The sequence below is a fragment of the Oncorhynchus nerka genome, linkage group LG25 (genome assembly GCF_034236695.1).
Source record: "Oncorhynchus nerka isolate Pitt River linkage group LG25, Oner_Uvic_2.0, whole genome shotgun sequence".
NCBI classification, from domain to species: Eukaryota; Metazoa; Chordata; class Actinopteri; order Salmoniformes; family Salmonidae; genus Oncorhynchus; species Oncorhynchus nerka.
The window spans coordinates 40784826-40810413 of NC_088420.1; the positions used below are offsets into that span (position 1 = coordinate 40784826).

General features: G+C 42.3%; 1 protein-coding gene across 1 annotated transcript in view; it reads left to right on the plus strand.

Annotated features, from left to right (window-relative positions):
- The window catches only part of LOC115109515 (inactive serine protease PAMR1-like), a 64889-nt gene that overhangs the window by 30636 nt on the left and 8665 nt on the right, over positions 1 to 25588 (plus strand). Inside the window, exons 4-6 of the mRNA XM_029634476.2 lie at positions 3162 to 3276; positions 23596 to 23813; positions 24378 to 24485. Of these exons, the coding sequence (XP_029490336.2) occupies positions 3162 to 3276; positions 23596 to 23813; positions 24378 to 24485 (441 nt within the window). The remainder of the gene's footprint in view (positions 1 to 3161; positions 3277 to 23595; positions 23814 to 24377; positions 24486 to 25588) is intronic.

Genomic DNA, 25588 nt, shown 5'->3' on the forward strand with positions numbered 1-25588 from the left:
GCATGGATAAGAGCTAATTGTCTCATAGATTTTCCATTCAAGGAGCTGAAAAGTCAAAATAGTGTTAGTCAACATCCTGGAATCTCACAATATAATTTCTAGAGAAAGCATAGGTTTCTGATGTATTTTCATCAACCGCAGAAACTTGGCATGTATTTGTGGCTCTTGGCTGCAGGCCTGTGGTTAATGTGCATTTTGTTTACTTTTACCAGCCTGCATTCTTCATTTGTCTCCCGTTTGAAGTGTATTTTCCCTAATGTATGCCATGTAACTCTGTAACTGGTAAATATCATGCTATTACTCAACTTTAGATGGCAATTACATATACAGTCATGGCCAAAGGTTTTGAGAATGACACAAATATTAACTTCACAATGTCTGCTGCCTCAGTTTGTATGATGCCAATTTGCATATACTCCAGAATGTTATGAAGAGTGATCAGATGAATTGCAATTAATTGCAAAGTCCCTCTTTGCCATGCAAATGAACTAACTGAATCCCAAAAAATAATTTCCACTGCATTTCAGCCCTGCCACAAAAGGACCAACTGACATCATGTCAGTGATTCTCTCGTTAACACAGGTGTGAGTGTTGACGAAGACAATGCTGGAGATCACTGTCATGCTGATTGAGTTCGAATAACAGACTGGAAGCTTCAAAAGGAGGGTGGTGCTTAGAATCATTGTTCTTCCTCTGTCAATCATGGTTACCTGCAAGGAAACAAGTGCCGTCATCATTGCTTTGCACAAAAAGGGCTTCACAGGCAAGGATACTGCTGCCAGTAAGATTGCACCTAAATCAACCATTTATCGGATCATCAAGAACTTCAAGGAGAGCGATTCAATTGTTGTGTAGAAGGCTTCAGGGCGCCCAAGAAAGTCCAGCAAGCGCCAGGACCGTCTCCTAAAGTTGATCCAGCTTCGGGATCGGGGCACCACCAGTACAGGGCTTGCTCAGGAATGGCAGCAGGCAGGTGTGAGTGCATCTACACACACAGTGAGGGGCAGCAAAGAAGCAAAGAAGCCACTTCTCTCCAGGCAAAACATCAGGGACAGACTGATATTCTGCCAAAGCTACAGCGATTGGACTGCTGAGGACTGGGGTAAAGTCATTTTCTCTGATGAATCCCCTTTCCGATTGTTTGGGGCATCCGGAAAGAAGTTTGTCCGGAGAAAACAAGGTGAGCACTACCATCAGTCCTGTGTCATGCCAACAGTAAAGCATCCTGAGGCCATTCATGTGTGGGGTTGCTTCTCAGCCAAGGGAGTGGGCTCACTCACATTTTTGCCTAAGAACACAGCCATGAATAAAGAATGGTACCAACACATCCTCCGAGAGCAACTTCTCCCAACCATCCAGGAACAGTTTGGTGACGAACATTGCCTTTCCAGCATGATGGAGCACCTTGCCATAAGGCAAGAGTGATAACTAAGTGGCTCGGGCAACAAAACATCGATATTTTGGGTCCATGGCTAGGAGTCTCCCCAGACCTTAATCCCATTGAGAACTTGTGGTCAATCCTCAAGAGGCGGGTGGGCAAACAAAAACCCAGAAATTCTGACAAACTCCAAGCATTGATTATGCAACAATGGGCTGCCATCAGTCAGGATGTGGTTAAGTTAATTGACAGCATGCCAGGGAGGATATTAGAGGTCTTGAAAAAGAAGGGTCAACACTGCAAATATTGACTCTTTGCATCAACTTCATGTAATTGTCAATAAAAGCCTTTGACACTTATGAAATGCCTGTAATTATACTTCAGTATTCCATAGTTTTGTCAGATGTTACTATCTAAACACACTGAAGCAGCAAACTTGTGAAAATTTATATTTGTGTCATTCAAAAAACTTTTGGCCACGACTGTACACTACATGTTCACAAGTATGTGGACAGTGGACACCTGCTCGTCGAACATCTTATTCCAAAATCTTGGGCATTAATATGGAGTTGGTCCCCCATTTGCTGCTATAACAGCCTCTACTCTTCTGGGATGGCTTTCCACTAGATGTTGGAACATTGCTGCTGGGACTTGCTTCCATTCAGCCACAAGAGCATGAGGTCAGGCACTGATGTTGCACAATTAGGCCTGTCTCACAGTCGGCGTTCCAATTAATCCCAAAGGTGTTCAATGGGGTTGAGGTCAGGTCTCTGTGCAGGCTAGTCAAGTTCTTCCACACTGATCTTGAAAAAAAAGATTCTGTATGGACCTCACTTTGTGCACGGGGGCATTGTGATGATGAAACAGGAAAGGCCTTCCCCAAACTCTTGCCACAAAGCTGGAAGCACAGAATCGTCTAGAATGTCATTATATACTGTAGCGTTAAGATTTCCATTCACTGGAACTAATTGGCCTAGCACGCACCATGGAAAACAGCCCCAGACTATTATTCCTCCTCCATCAAACTTTACAGTTGGCACTATGCATTGGGGCAAGTAGCGTTCTCCTGGCACCCACCAAACACAGATTAGTCTGTCGGACTGCCAGATAGTGAAGCGTGATTCATCATTCCAGAAAACGTGTTTCACTGCTCAGAGTCCAATAGCAGCGAGCTTTACAACACTCCAGCCAACGCCTGCATTGCGCACGGTAATCGTAGGCGTGTGTGCAGCTGCTTGGCCATGGAAACCCATTTCATGAAGCTCTTGACAAACAGTTATTGGGCTGATGTTGCTTCCAGAGGCCGTTTGGAACTAGGTAGTAAGTGTAGCAACCGAGGACAGATGATTTTTACACGCTCCACGCTTCAGCTTGCTCCGAAACATATTCATTTCACAATAACAGCACTTACAGTTGACCAGAAAAGCGCCAGCAGAGCAGACATTTGATGAACTGACTTGGTGGGAAGGGGGCATCCTATGACGGTGTCACATTGAAAGTCACTGAGCTCTTCCATTAGGCCATTCTACTGCCAATGTTTGTCTATGGAGGTTGCATGGATGTGTGCTAGATTTTATACACCTGTCGGTAACGGATGTGGCTGAAATAGCTGAATCCACTAGTTTGAAGGGGTGTGCACATACTTTAGTAAATATTGTGTATGAGCTACACAACAGCACAATGATTTAATTAGAATGAAACATATAATTACACTAATAAATAAAACCCTGATTGCACGATAATGTAAAATGTGAGCTCTAAATGGTTTTGTTCCTGTTTATAGAGTGTGGAGGAGTGATCCGTAAACGTCAGGGCCACATAGTCGTGGAAAGTTACCCCACCAACGCTCGCTGTGAATGGACAGTTCAGGTGGACCCACGATTCACCATCAACTTCAGGTGGGTGTGAACAACGGTGTATCTGACTTGAGTTGTCTCTTAACCTCAAGACAGAGTTAGTCCACTGAGCCAAAGCCTGGTGTAACTGAATGACAGCTAGTTATAATGTTCACTTTGTCATATTTTCCCTTGACATGAATGGGCTATGCTTTGGCCTCTCTGGTGACCATCTGTAATAGTTATTAATACTTGACCCATTTCATTTCAGTTTTCACAATTCTTTGAGAGGTAGGTCATGGACTAATGTGAGTCTAGACCACAGGTTGGAAACCAGTCCTATTCTTGAAAAAAAGTAATTGCATTTCACTCATGTGATAACTTTGTATATTCTCTAGCATTTTATTTGAGGGCCTTTACGATAAAAAAAGCAACATGGAACTTTGAGCTGGAATCAGTCTGTTGGCACAATACGTAGTACATACAGCAATAGCTTTGGGTGTTGAAATAAACAGATCAATACACTGAGAAAAAAAGGTGCTCTCTAGAACCTATAAGGGTCCCCATAGGAGAATCCTTTGGAGAACCCTTTTCCTTTTCACAAAGGGTTCTACATGGAACCCAAAAGGGTTCTACCTTTTTGGGTTGGGGACAGATTAAGAACCATTTTGGAACCCTTTTTTCTAAGATTGATAGCATTTTTCCCTTACACATAAAGCTCCATGTTAAACTACATAACTGTGACAAGCTCAGACAGCTAGGCCAAATCCATGATCTGATGACAAATGGATCTGCAAGCATGGCAGAAAAAACAGTTGCACTATGGTTTATCGACAGATAGAGATTCATAAATCATCTCCTAAAGTGAAGAAATAGGGCCTTATACTGGTGTTTTGTGTCCATAATGACATACAAGCCACAGAGACCATCATTAAATAGTGGTCCTCTCTGTTTCATGTTGCTGTGCTCATAGTTGGACTATTGAAGTTATATGCTTTGGCATCAGCCAGCGAAACCTTACTGGCAGAGCCATTTTGCATGTATTACTCACTACTCTTGGCTACATCACTCTAATTTATACCAGTAATGTTGACTCTCACTTCACACTCCTCATGGACAACACACCAATCGAGTTACACAGCAACACACGCTGCACAGCTATACTTTTAGAGCCATGAGATGTTCAGCCCCTAAGAGACAATAATAACAATGGGGGAACTTGCTATTGTATGTCAAGTCAAATATCTTAACCATCATCTCCCGACTGGGGTCATTTTGACCCCAGAGGCATATTTTGGATAATAACCCAAAGGTGGTTTATTCACAGGGCCAGATTACCGACCGGGCATGCAGTGCACGTCAAGGGGCCCCAGATTGCACATGATATAGAATTTCAGGAAAGTAACTTTAAAACTGCAACATTTTCTCTCAGCTTCATGAAAAAATGTGTAGAATAGAATTTAGAATTTGTTCTTCACTGTCTTGCCTAGTTAAATAAAGGTAAATAAATAACAAAAAAAAACACGCTGTCCGGGGTGAAAGAGTGGCGTAGGTTGGCGGCATCTGTAGGCAAAGCGTTTATGGGTAATAAAGGCTTCCTGCAGATGCCGGTGAGCGGTCTCTCATACCCGCTCACCACGCCGAAACCAGTTGTCGACAGCTGGGACAGTACCAGGAACTGCCTCCCAGGGAAACATGGGAGGTTGGAAACCAAGGACACACTGAAACAGAGTAAGGCGGAGGGGTGAGTGCATGAGTGCGTTCTGAGCATATTCGGCATAGGCCATGTGGAGAGGCAGAACATTTTTGGCGGAGGTAACCCATTTCTTGGTTCAGGTGTTCCGTCTGCCCGTTGGTCTGGGGGTGGTACCCGGAGGAGAGGCTGAGGGTGACCCACAGTCGGTCACAGAAGGCTCACCACACCCGGGAGACAAACTGGGGCCCACGGTCAGAGACGATGTCCTCCGGAATCCATACAGACGGAACACCTGCTGGAACATACACTCTGCCAATTCCATGGCGTTAGGTAGATGAGGAAGAGGAACCAGACCACACATTTTTGAAAAAAGGTCTACTATGTCAAGGATGGTGGTGTTAGAGGATTCAGGAAGGTCTGTGAAGAAGTCAACAGCTATGTGGGACCAGGGTCTATGAGGGATTGGCAAAGGTTGAAGCTTTCCGGAAGGGAGATGACGAGGGATTTTGGTTTGGGCGCAGACTGGACAGGAGAGTGCGTAATCCCTGAACATCGGATGCCAGTGAGGACCACCAGAGCTTCCGGGCTAGAAGTTCAGTGGTTTGTGTAATACCCAGATGTCCTGACCCCAAGGACATGTGACACCATTGCATCAGTTGGGGTCTAACACTCTTCCCAGCTGGTGTCTCAGGAGAAGCCGGGTCTGAGGTTAGGGCTTCTTGTATGGCAGAGTGAACCTTCCACTGTACCGGTCCCATAATGCAAGAGGAAAGAATAATGGGTGTAGGGTCTGAGTTATTGGTCGAAAAGTCAAACTGGCGGGAGAGAGCATAAGCGTTTACATTTATCTTTCCAGGGATGTAAGTAACATGAAAATGGAAGCGTGTGAAGAGAGCCCAGCTGGCTTGTTTGGAGTTTAACCTCATGGCCTCTCTGATATAGTCCAGATTACGATGATCTGTTAGGACGAGAAAGGGATGTTGTGCGCCCTCCAACCTGTGGCGCCACTCCTCGAGGGCCAGCTTGATGGTGAGGAGTTCTCTGTTCCCCACATCATAATTCCTCTCAGCGGGGGATAACTTCCTGGAAAAGAAGGTACAGGGATGTGATTTGGGAGGTGTTCCTATCCACTGAGAGAGTATGGCTCCTACTTTGGAGGCATCCACCTCCAGGGTGAAAGGAAGGGTCGTATCAGGTTGGCGAAGGACAGGAGCTGAGGTAAAGAGGCGTTTCAAGTTATTAAAAGCAGTCAGGGCGGTATCAGTCCATTGAAGGGTCAGGGTCTTTTGGCTGGTAAGGGCAGTGAGGGGAGCGGCCATAGAACTGAAGTTGGGCAATAGAAGTTGAAGAACCCAATGAAACATTGGAGTCCCTTAATGGTGGTGGGTTTGGGCCAGTTACTGACGGCGGTGACTTTGTTCTCATCTATGCTGACCCCTCCAGGTGTCAGTACAAAGCCGAGGAAGTTTACCGAGGTTACATGGAGGTGCTCTTCAGTCTTCACATAAAAGGTTATGGTCAAGGAGCCGTTGAAGAACCTTTTGCACATGCTGTATGTGCTCCGTCAGGGAGTAAATGTCATCAATCTAGATGATGAGAAAGTGGGTTGATCATATCCTGTAAAACCTCCTTCATAAAGGATTAGAAGATGGCGGGGGCGTTCGTAAGGCATGACCAGGTATTCGTAGTGCCCTCGAGCGGTGATGAAGGCCACTTCCATTCGTCGCCTCCATGTATATGGACAAGGTTGTATACAGTTCACAGGTTGAGTTTAGTATAGATGTTGAAGGGATGCTGGGATCAGAGGAAGAGGGAAATGGTTCTTGACCGTGACGTCATTCAATACATGGACGGAGACCACAGTCCTTTTTTTCCAAAAAAGGAAGAAGCTGGACGCAGCCGGGGAAGAAGGACAAATGAAACATCAATGTAGTTCTCCATTACCTCATTTTCCATGATAGATAGGGGGTAAACACGGCCTGTGAGGACTCTCCAGGGAGTAAGTCAATAGCACAATCTTCTGGGCGATTCAGTGGCAGAGTGGAGGCCTTGATTTTGCTTAAGACATTGCAGGGTCGTGACGACAATGTGGGTGTCCGAGGATGAGAGTTGAATGGTTTCAGGGTGGAAGACTCCAATCTGGAGGGTGACGCTCTGTGTCATGTGCATGCCCAATGGCTTCCCGTCCAGGGTGTTAATCCTTAAGGAAGGGGTGACAGGTGTTAGATCAATGTCAAGCTCTTTTACTAGCTGGTGATCGATAACATTTTCTTGCTGCTCCTGAATCGGTCAAGCCCTCTACGTACTTGGTAACCCCCTTCAAGGTTATCAATACTGGGATGGAGAATTGCTTCTGGGAGATATTTAGAAATAAGGACACCCCTACCTGCATGGCAGCGGAGGGAACCTTCTCATCTCTCTGTGGGGGGCGAACAGGGCAATGCCCACAGTATAGGCAGAGCCCTTATTGGATCCGGTTTTGACGTTCGATACACGGGAGAGGAGCATGGCCCAACTGCATGGGCTCTGGAAGACTCAGACAGGATGACGAAATCATGGAAAGAGAAGGTTTCGGGTTCCTGGGTGGCAGAGTTCTTCGGCGGTGAGGTGGTCGATGGAGATATGAATGTATTGATTTAAATCCTGAAGGTGACCTCTACAGGCAAGCACGGCCTGAAGTTCCCTGTTGAGCCCTCTTCGGTAGACGGTAAGTAAAGCAGCCTCTTTCCATCAACTCCCTGCAGCCATGGTGGGGAACTCGAGGGCATACTCAGCAGCTGAATTGCGACCTTGTTGAAGTTTTATGAGGTCTCCTATAGGACGACCGGAGGGAGAGTGATCGAATACATCTTTGAAGTGTGAAAATGGGTCTCGGATCCGAGTTCTGTGCTGTTGGCAGGCCATATGGAGGTGGCCTAATCCAGGGCTTTGCCTGTGGGTAGAGACAACAAAATCCACCCTGCTCTTGTCGGTGGCGAAGTTAGTGGGGTTGTGACCAATGTATTTGCTGCGTTGGATCAGAAATCGCTGACATTTCCCAGGCGAACCGTTATATGTTCCAGACATGGGTGTGAACGAAGGAATGCTATGGGTTACGATAGCTGGCATCAGAGGAGTAGGGATAGGCTGGCAGAGAAGATGGAACATTTCCTCCATAAGCTCCTCTTGCTGGGGTAGGGCGCTGCTGTAGCTCCGCTGAATCCATTCTGTTTTTAGGTGATGTATTCTGTAATGAATACTCAGGGAGAAAAAGGTGTAGAATCTTGCGCACAGCGCGGCAGATATTTATTACGCCTTTGCAGAAGGCAGGAATTGTGGTCGCAGGCAAAGGTCAAACACAGGTAGGCAGTCAAAAACAAAACAATACCTCACAACCATACAAACAGAAAGAACTGAACTAAATAGGGAGCTGATGAGACCAGGTGAGAAAAGAACTTGTCTCTCAGGATAAATGGATGAATCACTTTTTGTCACTAAAATAAAGTATATTTCAAATGTTGGTGTACTGCCCCTTTAAATGGCAGACATTTTTACCACATAAAATATGACAATTAGTATGATTGCAAATCAACTTTTTAGTACTTATGTGGAATGTACTTTAGGAAAAAGCTGCACATTCTTGAAGGAATGTTAAGAATATGTCTGTTTTGGTCTTTCATTTTTTTTTTTGATAACACAACATGTCTAATGATGTTTTGATGAGAATCAAGTTGATATTTTGATTGTTGCTTTTTCCAAAAGTTTCTTCTTAGGGTCAAAATGACCTCAATGGTAATCCATGTGTATGAAATATGTTGGTAGTATGAGTGTTAAATCTACCAATATAGAGAAGAGCCAGGAGATACTCTCCATTCTTTTCCATCTTGTTCTGTTAGAGCTGAATGTTAACTTACACTCCTCCATCGAAACCCTTGTTTTCTGTCATTCCCTGTCCTGGTTCCAGCTGGAGTCAGTCACAGTGCTGTCATACCATTAAATCAAGCATCTCATTCATTAAAACGGATATATACAGTGCCTTTGGAAAATATTCAAACTCCTTGTCTTTTCCCACATTTTGTGACATTACAGCCTTATTTGAAAATGAATTAAATAAAACAAATTCCTCAACAATCTACACACAATACCCCACAACGACATGTTTTTAGAGATGTTTGCAAATTAAAAATACATAAAAACAGAAATACCTTACATACATAAGTATTCAGACCCTTTCCTATGAGACTTGAAATAGAGCCCAGGTGCATCATGTTTCCATTGATCATCCTTGAGCTGATTCTACAACTTGATTGGAGTTCACCTGTGGTAAACTAAATTGATTGGACATTATTGGAAAGGCACACACCTGTCTATATACTGTAAGGTCCCACAGTTGACAGTGCATGTCAGAGCAAAAACGAAGCCACGAGGTCGAAGGAATTGTCCGTAGAGCTCCGAGACAGGATTGTGTCTGCACAGATCTGGGGAAGGGTACCAAAACATTTCTGCAGCATTGAAGGTCCCCAAGAACACAGTGACCTCCATCATTCTTGAAGAAGTTTGGAACCACCAAGACTCTTCCTAGATCTGAGCAATCTAGGGAGAAGGACCTTGGTCAGGAAGGTGACCAAGAACCCGATGGTCACTCTGATAGAGCTCTAGAGTCCTCTATGGAGATGGAAGAACCTTCGAGAAGGACAACAATCTCTGCAGCACTCTACCAATAAGGCCTTTATGGTAGAGTGGCCATCAGAAGACATTCCTCAGTAAATGGCACATGACAGCTCGCTTCGAGTTTGCTAAAAGGCACCTAAAGTCTCTCTGGTCTGATGAAACCAAGATTGAACTCTTTGGCCTGAATGCCAAGCGTCACGTCTGGAGGAAACCTGGCACCATCTCTTTTCAGCGGCAGAGACTGGGAGACTAATACGGATCGAGGCAAAGATGAAAGGATCAAAGTACAGAGAGATCCTTGATTAAAACCTGCTCCAGAGCTCTTAGGACCTCAGACTGGTGATGAAGGTTCACCTTCCAACAGGACAACAACCAGAAGCACATAGCCAAGACAATGAGGAGCGGCTTCGGGACAAGTCTCTGAATGTCCTTGAGTGGCACAGACTTAAACCTGATCGAACATTTCTGAAGAGTATTGAAAAAAGCTGTGCAGCGATATTCCCCTTCCAACCTGACAGAGCATGATAGGATCTGCAGAGAAGAATGGGAAATACTCCCCAAATACAGGTGTGTCAAGTATGATGTCATACCGAAGAAGACTCAAGACTGTAATCGCTATCAAAGGTGAATCAACAAAGCACTGAGTAAAGTATTATTTTTATAAATTATCACAATTTTCTAAAAACCTTGTGGGGTATTGTGTATATGGGGAAAAAACAGTTAACCAATTTTAGAATAAGGCTGTAACCTAACAAAATGTGGAAAAGGTCAAGGGGCGTGAATACTTTCCGAAGGCACTGTATACCAATGTGTGTCTCACCAATTATGCTATTCACTTTAACTCTCATTAAAAGAGGCCCTGAAGCCACAGACCTCTGGTTTCTGGACGACCTTATAGTGTAAATTTACTGAGAATTCACAAGGAACGCTGGGAGTTGACAGTAGTATATTCACCAATCATACTATTTAGCTTGGCAATGTGACTGTTTGAGTTAATAAGTAATCATACATCAACGACACATCAACAAGTTACAGTGAATCACTTACAATCAGACCAGTGTTAATACAGTCAGTCACACATGGAAGTTTGCAGATGATCACTGATTATAAAGAATGAGATGCAATGTTTACGGGCATCACAACATAGATGTATAAAGTATATTGTATGGTACCATATATACATACGCTTCTCGCTGGGTTGAAAATATATGAGGTACTTAACCTCTTGCTCCTACCTGACACGCAGGCGTCCCATCTAGACATCTGGAAATGCAAATGTGCTACGCTAAATGCTAATAGTACTCGTTAAAACTCAAACGTTCATTAAAATACACATGCAGGGTACTGAATTAAAGCTACACTCGTTGTGAATCCAGGCAACAAGTCAGATTTTTAAAATGCTTTTTCGGCGAAAGCATGAGAAGCTATTATCTCATAGCATGTAACACCCCAAAAGACCCGCAGGGGACATAAACAAAATAATTAGCATAGTCGGCGCTACACAACGCACAAATAAAATATAAAACATTCATTACCTTTGACCATCTTCTTTGTTGGCACTCCTAGATGTCCCATAAACATCACTATTGGGTCATTTTTTTCGATTAAATCGGTCCATATATAGCCTAGATATCGATCTATGAAGACTGTGTGATCAAGGAAAAAAATAGCGTTTTATAACGTAACGTCATTTTTTTAAATGAAAAAAGTCGACGATAAACTTTCACAAAACACTTCGAAATACTTTTGTAATGCAACTTTAGGTATTAGTAAACGTTAATAAGCGATCAAATTGATCACGAGGCGATGTATATTCTATAGCTGTACGTCTGGAACGTCTGGAAATAATGGAGCTATTTCGCCTACAAAAATAATATTTTTGGAAAAAAGGAACATTTGCTATCTAACTGGGAGTCTCCTGAGTGAAAACATCCAAAGTTCTTCAAAAGTAAATTATTTAACTTGATTGCTTTTCTTATTTTCGTGAAAATGTTGCCTGCTGGTAGCAGAGCCTAGCATAGCATTATGCCATGATAAACTTACACAAATGCTTGTCTAGCGTTGGCTGTAAAGCATATTTTGAAAATCTGAGATGATATATTTCATTTGTTATTTTCATGAATAGGAACATTTTCTAGGAAGATTTATGTCCGCTGCGTTATGCTAATTAGTTTGAGGCTATGATTACGCTCCCACATGCGGGATGGGTAGTACTGTTTGGATATCTTCTTCATGGAAAGCAATGGGAGAGTGTTAAGTGCAAATTGACTCTTAAAGTTGAGGTGAACAGATATCCTTAAAATATTTCTAATAGTTGACTATTAATATATCATCTTGTTTTTCTATAGCTCAACATATGTTAACTCAAACATCTGTCCTTGTTGAAATTGAAGGCTAAAATATGTTCTGTTTTTGTAGCCTGTGTTACTAACGCTTGTGGCATTATATTTTCCATGTTTCCTCTTAGCTCCTTCAAATGTCCCATTAGTTCCACGCAGTAACAATTGTTGCGTTGTTGCCTCAAATTGGACATCATTAGACTCAGCCATGATCTCAGCTGAAAGCATTGCAGATACATTTTTTATAACGACTCTGAGTCTACTTTTTTTCATTGATCTCTTTCGCAGGCGAGGAAGCAGAAGAAAAAAGGTGACAGTATGAAAAAGCGCTGATCACTGTTGCCTTGGTGAAAAGACATCACAACAGATTTCACCTCCACCGCAACCAGAGGAAACTAAACATTAAATTCTCACCTTCATTTAAAAGGAAGTGAGTTGTGCAAAGTGAGGGAATCACTCGTTGGCGCCGTTAACATCTTCAATGGCTCTGATTGCTGTTCATTGCTCGCCTGCTGGCTGTAGTAAAAGAGTCAGGGGTGTGAGGTGGTGCCAACCAGGGTAGCAGAGCCAGGAAAGCCAGGCAGGCACTCCCTTTCACGGCTGCTCCAGGAAAACAAAGGCTCTAGCAGGAAAACTCAGAGTAAAGGGGGGTGGTGCAGTAATGAGCAATTTACAATATGTTTACTTCCCATTACTTTTGAGTGGAGCCAAGTGAGAAACCTGTTGACTAGTTTGATATGGAAAACCCAGGCCTGGCTACTGCAATGAAAACTTTCTGGCTGGACTAAACAGAAGAAAACTGGATGACTGAATGGTATAAGTGACTAGCTAAAACAAACCGTGACAATTGGCTTCTGAAGATATCCACCTTTTTAAATGGCATTGCAAGTGAAAAGATACTTTGTCAACAGACAATTTTTCACTAGCAATACTTTGGCTGTAGACACATATCTGTTCCCAAGTTTATTCAAGGTGTGGAGTTCGACAGAATATACAGTGCATTCAGAAAGTATTCAGACCCCTTGACTTTTTCCACATTTTGTTATGTTACAGCCTTATTCTAAAATGTATTTAAAAAAAATGTCCCACATCAATCTACACACACTTAACAAAGCAAAAACAGGTTAGTAGAAATTTTTGCAAATGTATTAAAAAACATAACATTTACATAAGTATTCAAGACCCTTTACTCAGTACTTTGTAGCCAGCGATTCCAGCCTACAGCCACACCTGTATTTGGGGAGTTTCTCCCATTCTTCTCTGCAGATCCTACCAAGCTCTGTCAGGTTGGATGGGGAGCGTTGTGAAACCGCTATTTTCAGGTCTCTCAAGAGATGTTAGATCTGGTTCAAGTCCACTCTGGGCCACTTAAGGACATTCAGAGACTTGGTTTTCGTTAAAGATCTCGCTGTACTTTGCTCCGTTCATCTTTCCCTCGATCCTGACTCGTCTCCCAGTGCCTGCCGCTGAAAAACATCCTCACAACATGATACTGCCACCATCATGCTTCACCGTAGGGATGGTGCCAGGTTTCCTCCAGACGTGGCACTTGGAATTCAGGCCAAAGAGTTCAATCTTGGTTTCATCAGACCAGATAATCTTGTTTCTCATGGTCAACTGTGGGACCTTATCTAGAAAGGTGTGTGACTTTCCAAATCATGTCCGATCAATTGAATTTACCACAGGTGGACTCAAATCAAGTTGTCGAAACATCTCAAGGATGATCAATGGAAACAGGATGCACCTGAGCTCAATTTCGAGTCTCATAACAAAGGGTCTGAATACTTGTAACGGCCATTGGTGGAAGAAGAGGAGGACCAAAGTGCAGCATGGTAGATGGATTATTTTGAATATGTTATTGGACAATAAACAGGTATGGCTTATTAACCTATACGGTCTGAATAATGATGATCCAAGCTTCTTTGAAAATATATATAAGAATTTATCAACTCTACAAGCAACACTAGATTCTATTATTATGGTGGGAGATTTTAATATGGTCTTAAATACCTCTATGGACCGGAAAGGAAATCACACTACAAACTATCACCCTCAAGCACTTAAGGAAATCATGAATGTCATGGATATATTGAAATGAGTGGATATATGGAGACTTAAATACCCTGAACTAGTGAAATATACATGGCGGAAGCTTTATCAAGCTAGTAGTCTTGACTACTTTCTTATGCCATTCTCTCTGGCACCAAAAGTTTTAAACGTGTTGATAGGGGACAGAATGTGGTCGGATCATCACATAATTGGAATATATATTACTCTTACAGAATTTCCACATGGGCGAGGATATTGGAAATTTAATCAAAGCCTACTAGATGATAAATTGTTTAGATCTAGGACAGAAGAATTTATAACATACTTTTTCAGACATAACATAGGTACAGCAGATCCCGTTATTGTATAGGACACTTTTAAGTGTGCCTTTAGAGGCCATGCAATTCAGTACTCCTCAATAAAACAAAAGCAATTTAGATCAAAAGAGTCCACATTAACAAAGGAAATGGAAGGACTAACAGTACAGTCAGATAGCAATAAAAATGGTACCATAGAGGCACAGAATAAGTTGGAGGAAAAACAAAAAGAAATGAAGGAACTTATTCAAGAAAGATCCAGTGTAATAGATTATAAAAATAAAGCAAACTGGATGGAATATGGGGAAAAATGCACCAAATTATTTGCAATCTTCAATATAGAAATGCTACCAAAAAAAAGTATTAAAACTTGTTACAAATGATGGAGTCACGCATGATTCACCAAATTATATTTTGAAAGAGGAAGTCAAGTACTTTAAGAATGTTTTCATTTCAGGCTCCTCCATCTCCACTAACTGAAACTAATTGTATGGATTTTTTTCCTAATAATATTGTAAAATTAACATCTGTACAGAAAGACTCATGTGAAGGCCAAATTACAGAGGAGGAACTGCTTGATGCAATTGGGGCCTTTAAGGATGGGAAAACTCTAGGGCTGGATGGCATACCAGTGGAAGTATACAAAACTTTATTTGATATTGTAACGGTTTTCTTTAGGTGAAGTAGAGGCGGACCAAAACGCAGCGTTCATGTTTTTTAATAAAGGCACTAGACATGAATAAACGAACAAAAACAATAAACGTGGAAAACCAAAAACAGCCCTATCTGGTGCAAAACACAGAGACAGGAACAATCACCCACAAACACATAGTGAAACCCAGGCTACCTAAATATGGTTCCCAATCAGAGACAATGACTAACACCTGCCTCTGATTGAGAACCATATCAGGCCAGACATAGAAATAGACAAACAAGACATCCAACATAGAATTCCCACTCAGATCACACCCTGACCAACCAAAACATAGAAACATACAAAGCAAACTATGGTCAGGGTGTGACAGATATACTCAAAGGACCATTATTAGCATGTTTTAACCACTCCTATATAAATGGTAGATTATCAGACACGCAACAAGAAGGTCTGATATCATTATTACTGAAACAGGAACCAAGTGGTATATATAAAGATCCAGTCCATTTAAAAAATTGGACACCTCTTACACTTCAGTGTTGTGATGCAAAAATCCCTGCAAAATGCTTGGCGCATAGAATTAAAAAAGTATTGTCAGATATTATTCATCCTAATCAGACAGGTTTTTTACATGGACGATACATTGGAAATAATATAAGACAAGTACTGGAAACAATAGAATACTATGAGATATCGGGGACACCAGGCCTGGTGTTCATTGCTGATTTTGAAAAGGCTATTGATAAAGTAGGACTGGAGTTTATATATAAATGCCTAGAATATTTCAATTTTGGGGAATCTCTTATAAAATGGGTTAAAGTTATGTATAGTAACCCTAGGTGTAAAATAGTAAATAATGGCTACATCTCAGAAAGTTTTAAACTCTCTAGAGTAAAACAAGGTTGTCCACTATCGGCATATCTATTTATTATTGCCATCGAAATGTTAGCTGTTAAGATTAGATCAAACAATAATATTAAGGGATTAGAAATCCGTGGCTTAAAAACTAAGGTGTCATTGTACGCTGATGATTCATGTTTTATTTTAAAACCCCAATTAGAGTCTCTCCACGGCCTCATAGAGGATCTAGATATTTTTGCTATTCTCTCTGGATTAAAACCAAATCATATAAGTGTACTATATTACATATTGGATCACAAAAAAATGCTAATTTTACATTACCATGTAGTTTACCAATAAAATGGTCTGAAGGAGAAGTGGACATACAAATCCCAAAAGAAAGAAATGATCTCACTCCAATACATTTTTATAGAAAGTTCGCAAAATTAGATAAGATCTTGCTACCATGGAACGGAAAATCCCTATCTATTTGTGAAAAAAATCACCTTGATTAACTATTTAGTCATATCACAGTTTACCTATGTGCTTATGGTTTTGCCTACACCTAGTGACCTGCTTTTCAATTATACGAACATAAAATATTCAATTTTATTTGGAACGGCAAGCCAGATCAAATTAAAAGGGTCTATTTATATAACAAATATGAATTCGGGGGGCAGAAATTATTAAATATTAAAGCATTAGACCTCTCATTAAAGGCATCAGTCATACAAAAGTTATACTTAAATCCAAACTGGTTCTCTAGTAAATTGGTACGAATGTCTCATCCTATGTTCAAGAACGGCCTTTTTCCCTTTATTCAGATTACACCGGCCCACTTTCGATCGTTTGAAAAGGAAATAATCTCCAAAAGATCTTTATATTTTAAACAGGCCTTAGAAAGTTGGTTGCAATTTCAGTTTAATCCACCTGAAAAGACAGAACAAATAATACAACAAATATTGTGGTTAAATTCAAATATACTTATTGATTAAAAAAACTGTATTTTTCGAAGAATTTAAAAAAAAAGGTATCATTTTTGTGAATGATATCATAAATAGGACTGGTGGAGTTATGTCACACATGCAGCTAACATAGACACATGGAAATGTCTGCTCTACCCAAAATTACAACCAATTAAATGCAGCATTACCACAAAAAATGGAAGAGGCAATTAGAAGGGTAAAAAAGTAAGGCACCTGTATGTCGGCCCTGTATTAAAGAACATAAATGGTTCAAGAAAAGTGTGATAAATAAAAACATATACCAATTTCATTTAAGGACAAAAACTGACAGCTGTGCCATATAAATTGCTAAATAGTTGGGAAGAGATTTTCGATGTACCCATTCCATGGCACATGGTTTATGAATTGATACGCAAAACAACGCTGGATGCAAAACTTCATATTTTTCAATTTAAATTATTATTCAAAATTATTGCAACTAAAATAATGTTATATATATGGGGGATACAATCTTCCCAGCTCTGCAGATTCTACTGTGAGGAGGCAGAGTCATTAGATCGTTTATTTTGGTATTGTCCATATGTAGCTCATTTTTGGTCACAGGTCCAGGAATGGCTGGAGAATTGCAATATTTGCCTAGAACTAACGCTGCAGAAAGCAATACTGGGTGATTTGAAAAGCCATAGTCAATCAATAATATAATAATTATTTTAGCAAAAATATATATTTTTAATTTACAATCTGTAGAAGCTATCAGAATATAAAGGTTCAAGTCGTTTGTGAAGCATCACAGCACAGTTGAAAAATATATGGCAGATAGAAATCTAAAATGGATGATGTTGAGAGATAGATGGGAGAGGTTGAATGGAGCTGAAGGGTGGGACTAATAGCAAGATAAAACATGTAGAACATACGGGGTCTGTAAAATGTATATATGTTCAGAACTTTTGTGAAATAGCACAGTTACAAATAGAAATCAAACTGGATGGACATCAGAAATAGAGGAAGGACTAAAAACAAACAAAAAATAACTATTGTAAAATAGACTGAATGTAAAATGTGTATAAGATGTATAAATTGAAGGTAAAAGCAGAAGTGTTTATTAGTTTACTCCAATTGGGGGATCGGTGGTAGGGTTAGCGGGGAATAATAATAAAGGTATTGTAAGGGTTTTCCTCCTCCTCTTCGTCTGAGGAGGAGAAGCGAGAAGAATCGGAGGACCAATGTGCAGCGTTGTAAGTGTCCATGGTTCTTTAATAACAGAAACTCAACATGAACACACTACAAAACAATAAATGTGACAAAACCCGAAAACAGTCCTATCTGGTGCAGAGAACACAGAGACAGGAAACATTCTCTATAGGGGTGCCACAGGGTTCAATCCTCGGGCCGACTCTTTTCTCTGTATATATCAATGATGTTGCTCTTGCTGCGGGCGATTCCCTGATCCACCTCTACGCAGACGACACCATTCTATATACTTCCGGCCCGTCCTTGGACACTGTGCTATCTAACCTCCAAACGAGCTTCAATGCCATACAACACTCCTTCCGTGGCCTCCAACTGCTCTTAAACGCTAGTAAAACCAAATGCATGCTTTTCAACCGATCGCTGCCTGCACCCGCACGCCCGACTAGCATCACCACCCTGGATGGTTCCGACCTTGAATATGTGGACATCTATAAGTACCTAGGTGTCTGGCTAGACTGTAAACTCTCCTTCCAGACTCATATCAAACATCTCCAATCGAAAATCAAATCAAGAGTCGGCTTTCTATTCCGCAAGCCTCCTTCACTCACGCCGCCAAACTTACCCTAGTAAAACTGACTATCCTACCGATCCTCGACTTCGGCGATGTCATCTACAAAATTGCTTCCAACACTCTACTCAGCAAACTGGATGCAGTTTATCACAGTGCCATCCGTTTTGTCACTAAAGCACCTTATACCACCCACCACTGCGACTTGTATGCTCTAGTCCGCTGGCCCTCGCTACATATTCGTCGCCAGACCCACTGGCTCCAGGTCATCTACAAGTCCATGCTAGGTAAAGCTCCGCCTTATCTCAGTTCACTGGTCACGATGGCAACACCCATCCGTAGCACGCGCTCCAGCAGGTGTATCTCACTGATCATCCCTAAAGCCAACACCTCATTTGGCCGCCTTTCGTTCCAGTTCTCTGCTGCCTGTGACTGGAACGAATTGCAAAAATCACTGAAGTTGGAGACTTTTATCTCCCTCACCAACTTCAAACATCTGCTATCTGAGCAGCTAACCGATCGCTGCAGCTGTACATAGTCTATCGGTAAATAGCCCACCCATTTTTACCTACCTCATCCCCATACTGTTTTTATTTATTTACTTTTCTGCTCTTTTGCACACCAATATCTCTACCTGTACATGACCATCTGATCATTTATCACTCCAGTGTTAATCTGCAAAATTGTAATTATTCGCCTACCTCCTCATGCCTTTTGCACACAATGTATATAGACTCCCCCTTTTTTTCCTACTGTGTTATTGACTTGTTAATTGTTTACTCCATGTGTAACTCTGTGTTGTCTGTTCACACTGCTATGCTTTATCTTGGCCAGGTCGCAGTTGCAAATGAGAACTTGTTCTCAACTAGCCTACCTGGTTAAATAAAGGTGAAATAAAAAAATAAAAAATAAAAATTCACCCACAAATCCCAACACAAAACAGGCTGCCTAAATTTTTTACATTTTATTCAAATTTTTATTTATGATTTCGTTTAGTACCTTGAGTGTGGCTGAGGTGCACCCGTGACCGGCTCGGAAATATGGTTCCCAATCAGAGACAATGACTAACACCTGCCTCTGATTGAGAACCATATCAGGCCAAACATAGAAATAGACAAACTAGACACGCAACATAGAATGCCCACCCAGCTCACGTCCTGACCAACACTAAAACAAGGAAAACACACAAGAACTATGGTCAGAAAATGACAGGTATATTCTTTAAAAAAGTATGTATGTCTATATAGGTATGTGTATATGCATGGCTATATATATGGGTATATGTATGCATGTGTGTATGGATCTATATATTTACCCCAAAAATATATGGGGGATTGGAAATGATGCAGACAATTACATTAACGGAACAAATATTCTTTCTGCAATATTTAGCTGATCCACCCCTTAAAAATAATACTTTTTTTTTTTTTAAGTGCAGGGTGGTACGTGTCCATGTTAATATTTATTTAAACTGAACATAAAACAACATAACAAGAGAATGAACGAAAACGAAACATTTCTGTCTGGTGCAGACACAGAGACAGAAAACAACTACACACAAATCATAGTGGGAACACAAGCTACGATTCTCAGAGACAACGATTGACAGCTGCCTCTGATTGGGAACCATACCAGGCCAAAAGCATAGTAGTGGAAAACATAGAAAACAAAGCATAGAATGCCCACCCCAACTCACGCCCTGACAATACTAAAATAGAGACATAAAAAAGGAGGAAATCAGGAAATGTTTTGTGTCATTACATACAGCCGGGAAGAACTATTGATATTAGAGTTGTGGTAACTCACAAGAACTACCAGCATTATGACCAGGAATACGACGTCCCTGGAACAGATCCTTTGTTCACTCTTCCAGAGCAATTTAACTTATTCCAGAGACCGACCCAAAATATCGCCGGCGGAGGAGAGGCACTCGAGGCGACCTGCTGGTTCGACTTAGGAGGCGCACACACCACCCTCCGCTTCCGAGTATATTACTCGCTAATGTTCAGTCTTTGGATAACAAAGTTGATGAGCTTAGAGCAAGGATTTCTTCCCAGAGAGACATCGGGGCCTGTAACATACTTTACTTAACGGAAACATGACTCTCTTTCGATACTCTGGCGGAGTCGGTAAAGCCAGCAGGATTCTCAGTACATCGCGCAGACAGGAATAAATATCTCTCCGGAAAGCAGAAGGGCGAAGGGGTTTGTTTAATGATTAACGACTCATGGTGTAATTCTAGACACCTACCGGAACTCAAGTCCTTTTGTTCACCCGATGTAGAATTCCTCACAATTAAATGCCAGCCATATTATCTCCCAAGATAATTATCCTCCATTATCGCCACGGCCGTTTACATCCCACCTCAAGCAGTTACCTCGAAGGCCCTCAAAGGACTTCACTGGAATTTATGGAAACCATATATCCTAAGGCTGCATTTATTGTAGCTGGGGATTTCAACGAAGCAAATCTGAGGACCAGGCTACCGAAGTTCTATCAACATATCGACTGTACTACGTGCGCTGCTAAGACTCTCGACCATTGCCATTCAATCTTCCTGAATGCTTACCAGGCCCTCCCCAACCCTTACGGCAAATCTGACCACAACTCCATCTTGCACCTCCCGTCTTATAGGCAGAAACTCAAACAGGAAGGACCCGTGCTTCAAACTATTCAACGCTGGTCTGACCAATCGGAATCCACACTTCAGGATTGTTTTGATATCGTGGACTGGAATATGTATCGGGTAGCTTGCGAAAATAATCTAGACACACACACGGATACGGTGACTGAGTTTATAAGGTAGTGTATAGGAGATGTAATACCCACTGTGACTATTTAAACCTACCCTAACCAGAAACCGTGGATAGATGGTAGCATTCACGTGAAACTGAAAGCGCGAACCACTGCATTTAACCATGTCAAGGTGACTGGTAATATGGCAGAATATAAAAAGTGTAGTTATTCACTCCGCAAGGCAATCAAACAAGCTTAACGTCAGTATAGAGATAAGGGTGAGTCATAATTCAACGACTCAACGGCTACAGACAATCACTGACTACAAAAGGAAAACCAGCTACGTCGCCGAGACCGACGTCTTGCTTCCGGACAGGCTAAACACATTCTTGCACGCTTTGAGGATAACACAGTGCCACCGACACGGCCCGCTACCATGGACTGTTGGCTCTCCTTCTCCTTGGCTGACGTGAGTAAAACATTTAAACATGTTAAGCTTTGCAAGGCTGCCGGCCCAGACAGCATTCCTAGCCGCGTCCTCAGAGCATGCGCAGACCAGCTAGCTGGTGTGTTTACAGGCATATTCAATCTCTCCCTATCCCAGTCTGCTGTCCCCACATGCTTCAAGATGGCCCCCATTGTTCCTGTACCCATGAAGGCAAAGGTTAAATGAGCTTAATGGCTTTTGCCCTATAGCACTCACCTCTGTCATCATGAAGTGCTTTGAGAGACCAGTCAAGAAACATATCTCTACCTTACCTGACACCCTAAACCCACTTCAATTTGCTTACTGCCCCAATAGAGCCACAGATGATGCAAGCGCCATCACTCTGCACACTGCCCTATCCCATCTGGACAAGAGGAATACCTATGTAAGAATGCTGTTTATTGACTATAGCTCAGCATTCAACACCATGGTACCCTCCAAGCTCATCATTAAGCTTGAGGCCCTGGGTCTGAACCCCGCCCTGTGCAACTGGGTCCTGGACTTCCTGATGGTCCGCCCCCAGGTGGTGAAGGTAGGAAACATCACTCTCCACTCTGCTGATCCTCAACACTGGGGCCCCACAAGAGTGTGTGCTCAGTCCCCTCCTGTACTCCCTGTTCACCCATGACTGCATGGCCAAGCACTCCTCCAACTCAATCATCACATTTGTAAACGACACAACAGTAGTAGGCATGATTACCAACAATGACGAGACAGCCTACACGGAGGCGGTGAGAGCTTGGGATTGTGGTGCCTGGAAAAAACCCTCACTCAACAAAACAAAGATGATGATCGTGGACTTCAGGAAACAGCAGAGGGTGCACCCCCTATCTACATCGACGGGAACACAGTGGAGAAGGTGGAAAGCTTCAAGTTCCTTGGAGTTCACATCACTGTCAAACTGAAATGGACCACATACACTGACAGTGTGGTGAAGAAGGCGCAACAGAGCCTCAAAGAAATTTGGCTTGTCATCTAAAACCCTCACAAACTTTTATAGATGCACAATTGAAAGCATCCTGTCGGGCTGTATCACCGCCTGGTACGGCAACTGCAAGGCTCTCCAGATGGTGGTGCGGTCTGCCCAACGCATTACCGGTGGCAAACTACCCTCCCTCCAGGACACCTACAGCACCCAATGTCACAGGAAGGCCAAAAAGATCATCAAGGACATCAACCACCCGAGCCACTGCCTATTCAGCCTGTTATCATCCAGAAGGCGAGGTCAGTACAGGTGCATCAAAGCTGGGACCGAGAGACTGAAAAACAGCTTCTATCTCAAGGCCATCAGACTGTTAAACAGCCATCACTAGCACATTAGAGGCTGCTGCCTATAGACATAGACTAGAAATCACTGGCCACTTTGAGCGATGGAGCACAAGTCACTTTAATGTTTACATATTTGGCATTACTCATCTCATATGTATATACTGTATTCTATACTATTCTACGGTATCTCATTCACTTAATTATGTTTACATATCTTGCATTACTCATCTCATATGTATATACTGTATTCTATACTATTCTACTGTATCTTAGTCACTCCGCTCTGACATTGCCCATATGTATATAGTCTTAATTAATTTCTACTTAGATTTGTTGAAATATTAGTTTGATATTACTTGTTAGATATTACTGCACTCTCTGAGCTAGAAGTACAAGCATTTCGCTAATCACTTGTATGTGACCAATAAACATTTGATTTGATGTGAATTTGTGTAGCAAACCAAGCCCCCAAACCCCATACTCCCATTAGTACATCACATTGAGGTAAACTGTCAATACCACTAAATAAACTCAGCTGACCTCTGCTACATGTGCAGTACAATCATTTAGAGCAGTCTCCCTGGACACATCTAACCACCTCCCTCCATCTCCACCCACAGGTTCATGATGCTGAGCCTTGAGTTCGACCACTCCTGTCGCTACGACTATGTAGAGGTGCGTGATGGTGACAGCATCAACTCTCGTGTGATTGGTCGGTTCTGTGGGAACGACAGGCCTGCTCCAATCCAGAGCTCCGGCAACTCCCTACATGTCCTGTTTGTGTCCGATGGCTATAAGAACTTTGACGGCTTCTTTGCCATCTTCCAGGAGAGCTCAGGTAGGAACAGTACATGTCTGAGAGGAAATCTATGACTCTAATGGTGACTTAAGTAGATCACTGTGGATTTTGTAGCAAAGTATGCTAATTCAATATTATTATAATTGTGGTTTAAATGGAAATGAGTTTAGAAATTTGAAAAAGCTACCTGAATGTTAACTGTTATGATAACTAAGCAGGGCACACCCTTATCAAACTCCTGCCTGGGGATACTTGCTTGGCAGCCTAACAGAGAAACCCCTTATTAATTACCAATGTAACCTGTCACTCAGTTCCTCATTCATACCCAATCACTATGAACACACACTGTAACACAGTACTGCAAGCCAGCTGTACTCATGCCAAAAATACATACTGTAGTAGGCTACGGTACATTTTTAGGGAAGGGTGTCTTTACATTTTTGGCCATATCCGCAACATAAGCTATCCACTACAAACTTTCCCACCAGTTCAATGCAATACTAAGGACACAGCAATGGTTCCTCTCCTGGTCTATATATATTACTGCTGTTATGTAGTCCATTTTACCTGTCTAAGCATCCTTCCTGCTCCGTGTGTTTTCAGCATGCAGCTCCTCCCCCTGTCTCCATGATGGAACCTGTATCCTGGACACGTCCCACTCCTACCACTGTGGCTGTCTGGCTGGCTACACTGGACAGAGGTGTGAGAATGGTGAGTACACTAACCGTTGGGTTAGCCTAGTCACAAAGGTGATGTGACATATGTTACTGATGTACGTCAGATGTAGTACAGTTAAAACAAAGACCACAGACAACAAGCATGCAGAGTATCTATGTTGGACTTCTCCCCTGACCATATCCTCAGAGTCCCATAAGTGCTAACAACAGCGAGTGAGTCACCATCACAAGGGCTCTGTGGTGTGGAGAGCTTCCAGACCAGCTGCCTTCCCTACTGGTCATCTGGCCCAGGCCAATCAGCTGCTTGTAAAAACTGTCACGTGTTGACAGATGGACCATAAACCGCTATAACCACTTGACGGAATTAGAACTTCATGAAATTACAGCTCACGATCTGAGTTTATATAAACGTCTTGGAGAGAAAGAGGGACTGAGAGAGAATGACGAGAGAGAGGGAGAGACAGTGAGGAAGAGAGACAGATAATGATAAATATTGGCAGACAGAGAATGAGTAAGCAAGGCTAAACTTAGCTAGGCTTCCCTATGGCCATCTGTATCTGGGGCAGTCACCTGGCTGCCACCCACACAATGCCAGACAGCCCCCTACCTCATCCTAATAGAGGTCCAACAGGGCCCTCTATTTCTGGAGCTCCTTCTGTTCACATCTCCACCACAACCCTGCTTCTTTATGGGTGTCTGGACACAGGCCTGGGTTTCCATACCCACCACCACACCACTACCCTTTCCTCCCCCCGGACCCAGAGAAAACAGGTTGGCCAAGAACCCTATTCATTTTTTCAGGTGGTTTTATTTTCAGGGCTACATCTGAGTCTATAAAACTAATGGTGAAACAAACCTGCCTCTATAATCTAAGCCAGCTTTTCCGTTGGATGAGAGGCGCTCATAAAACGCATGGGAGAATTGGAGGGATGGAATTCCGTCCACGTTGTTCAGCTGGTATTCCCATGAGTAGAGCTGGCCTGCTCGTTTGTGAGGTAGATTTAGGATAACACTAATGTGGTATATGTTGTGGAAACACGTGTACATTACTCCCAGTTTATCCCAGAGGCAGTTAGTTAGACAAAAAAACTGAAATGGTGGATTTGGCAGCAGCTGCACTTCGGCTCTGCAATAAGT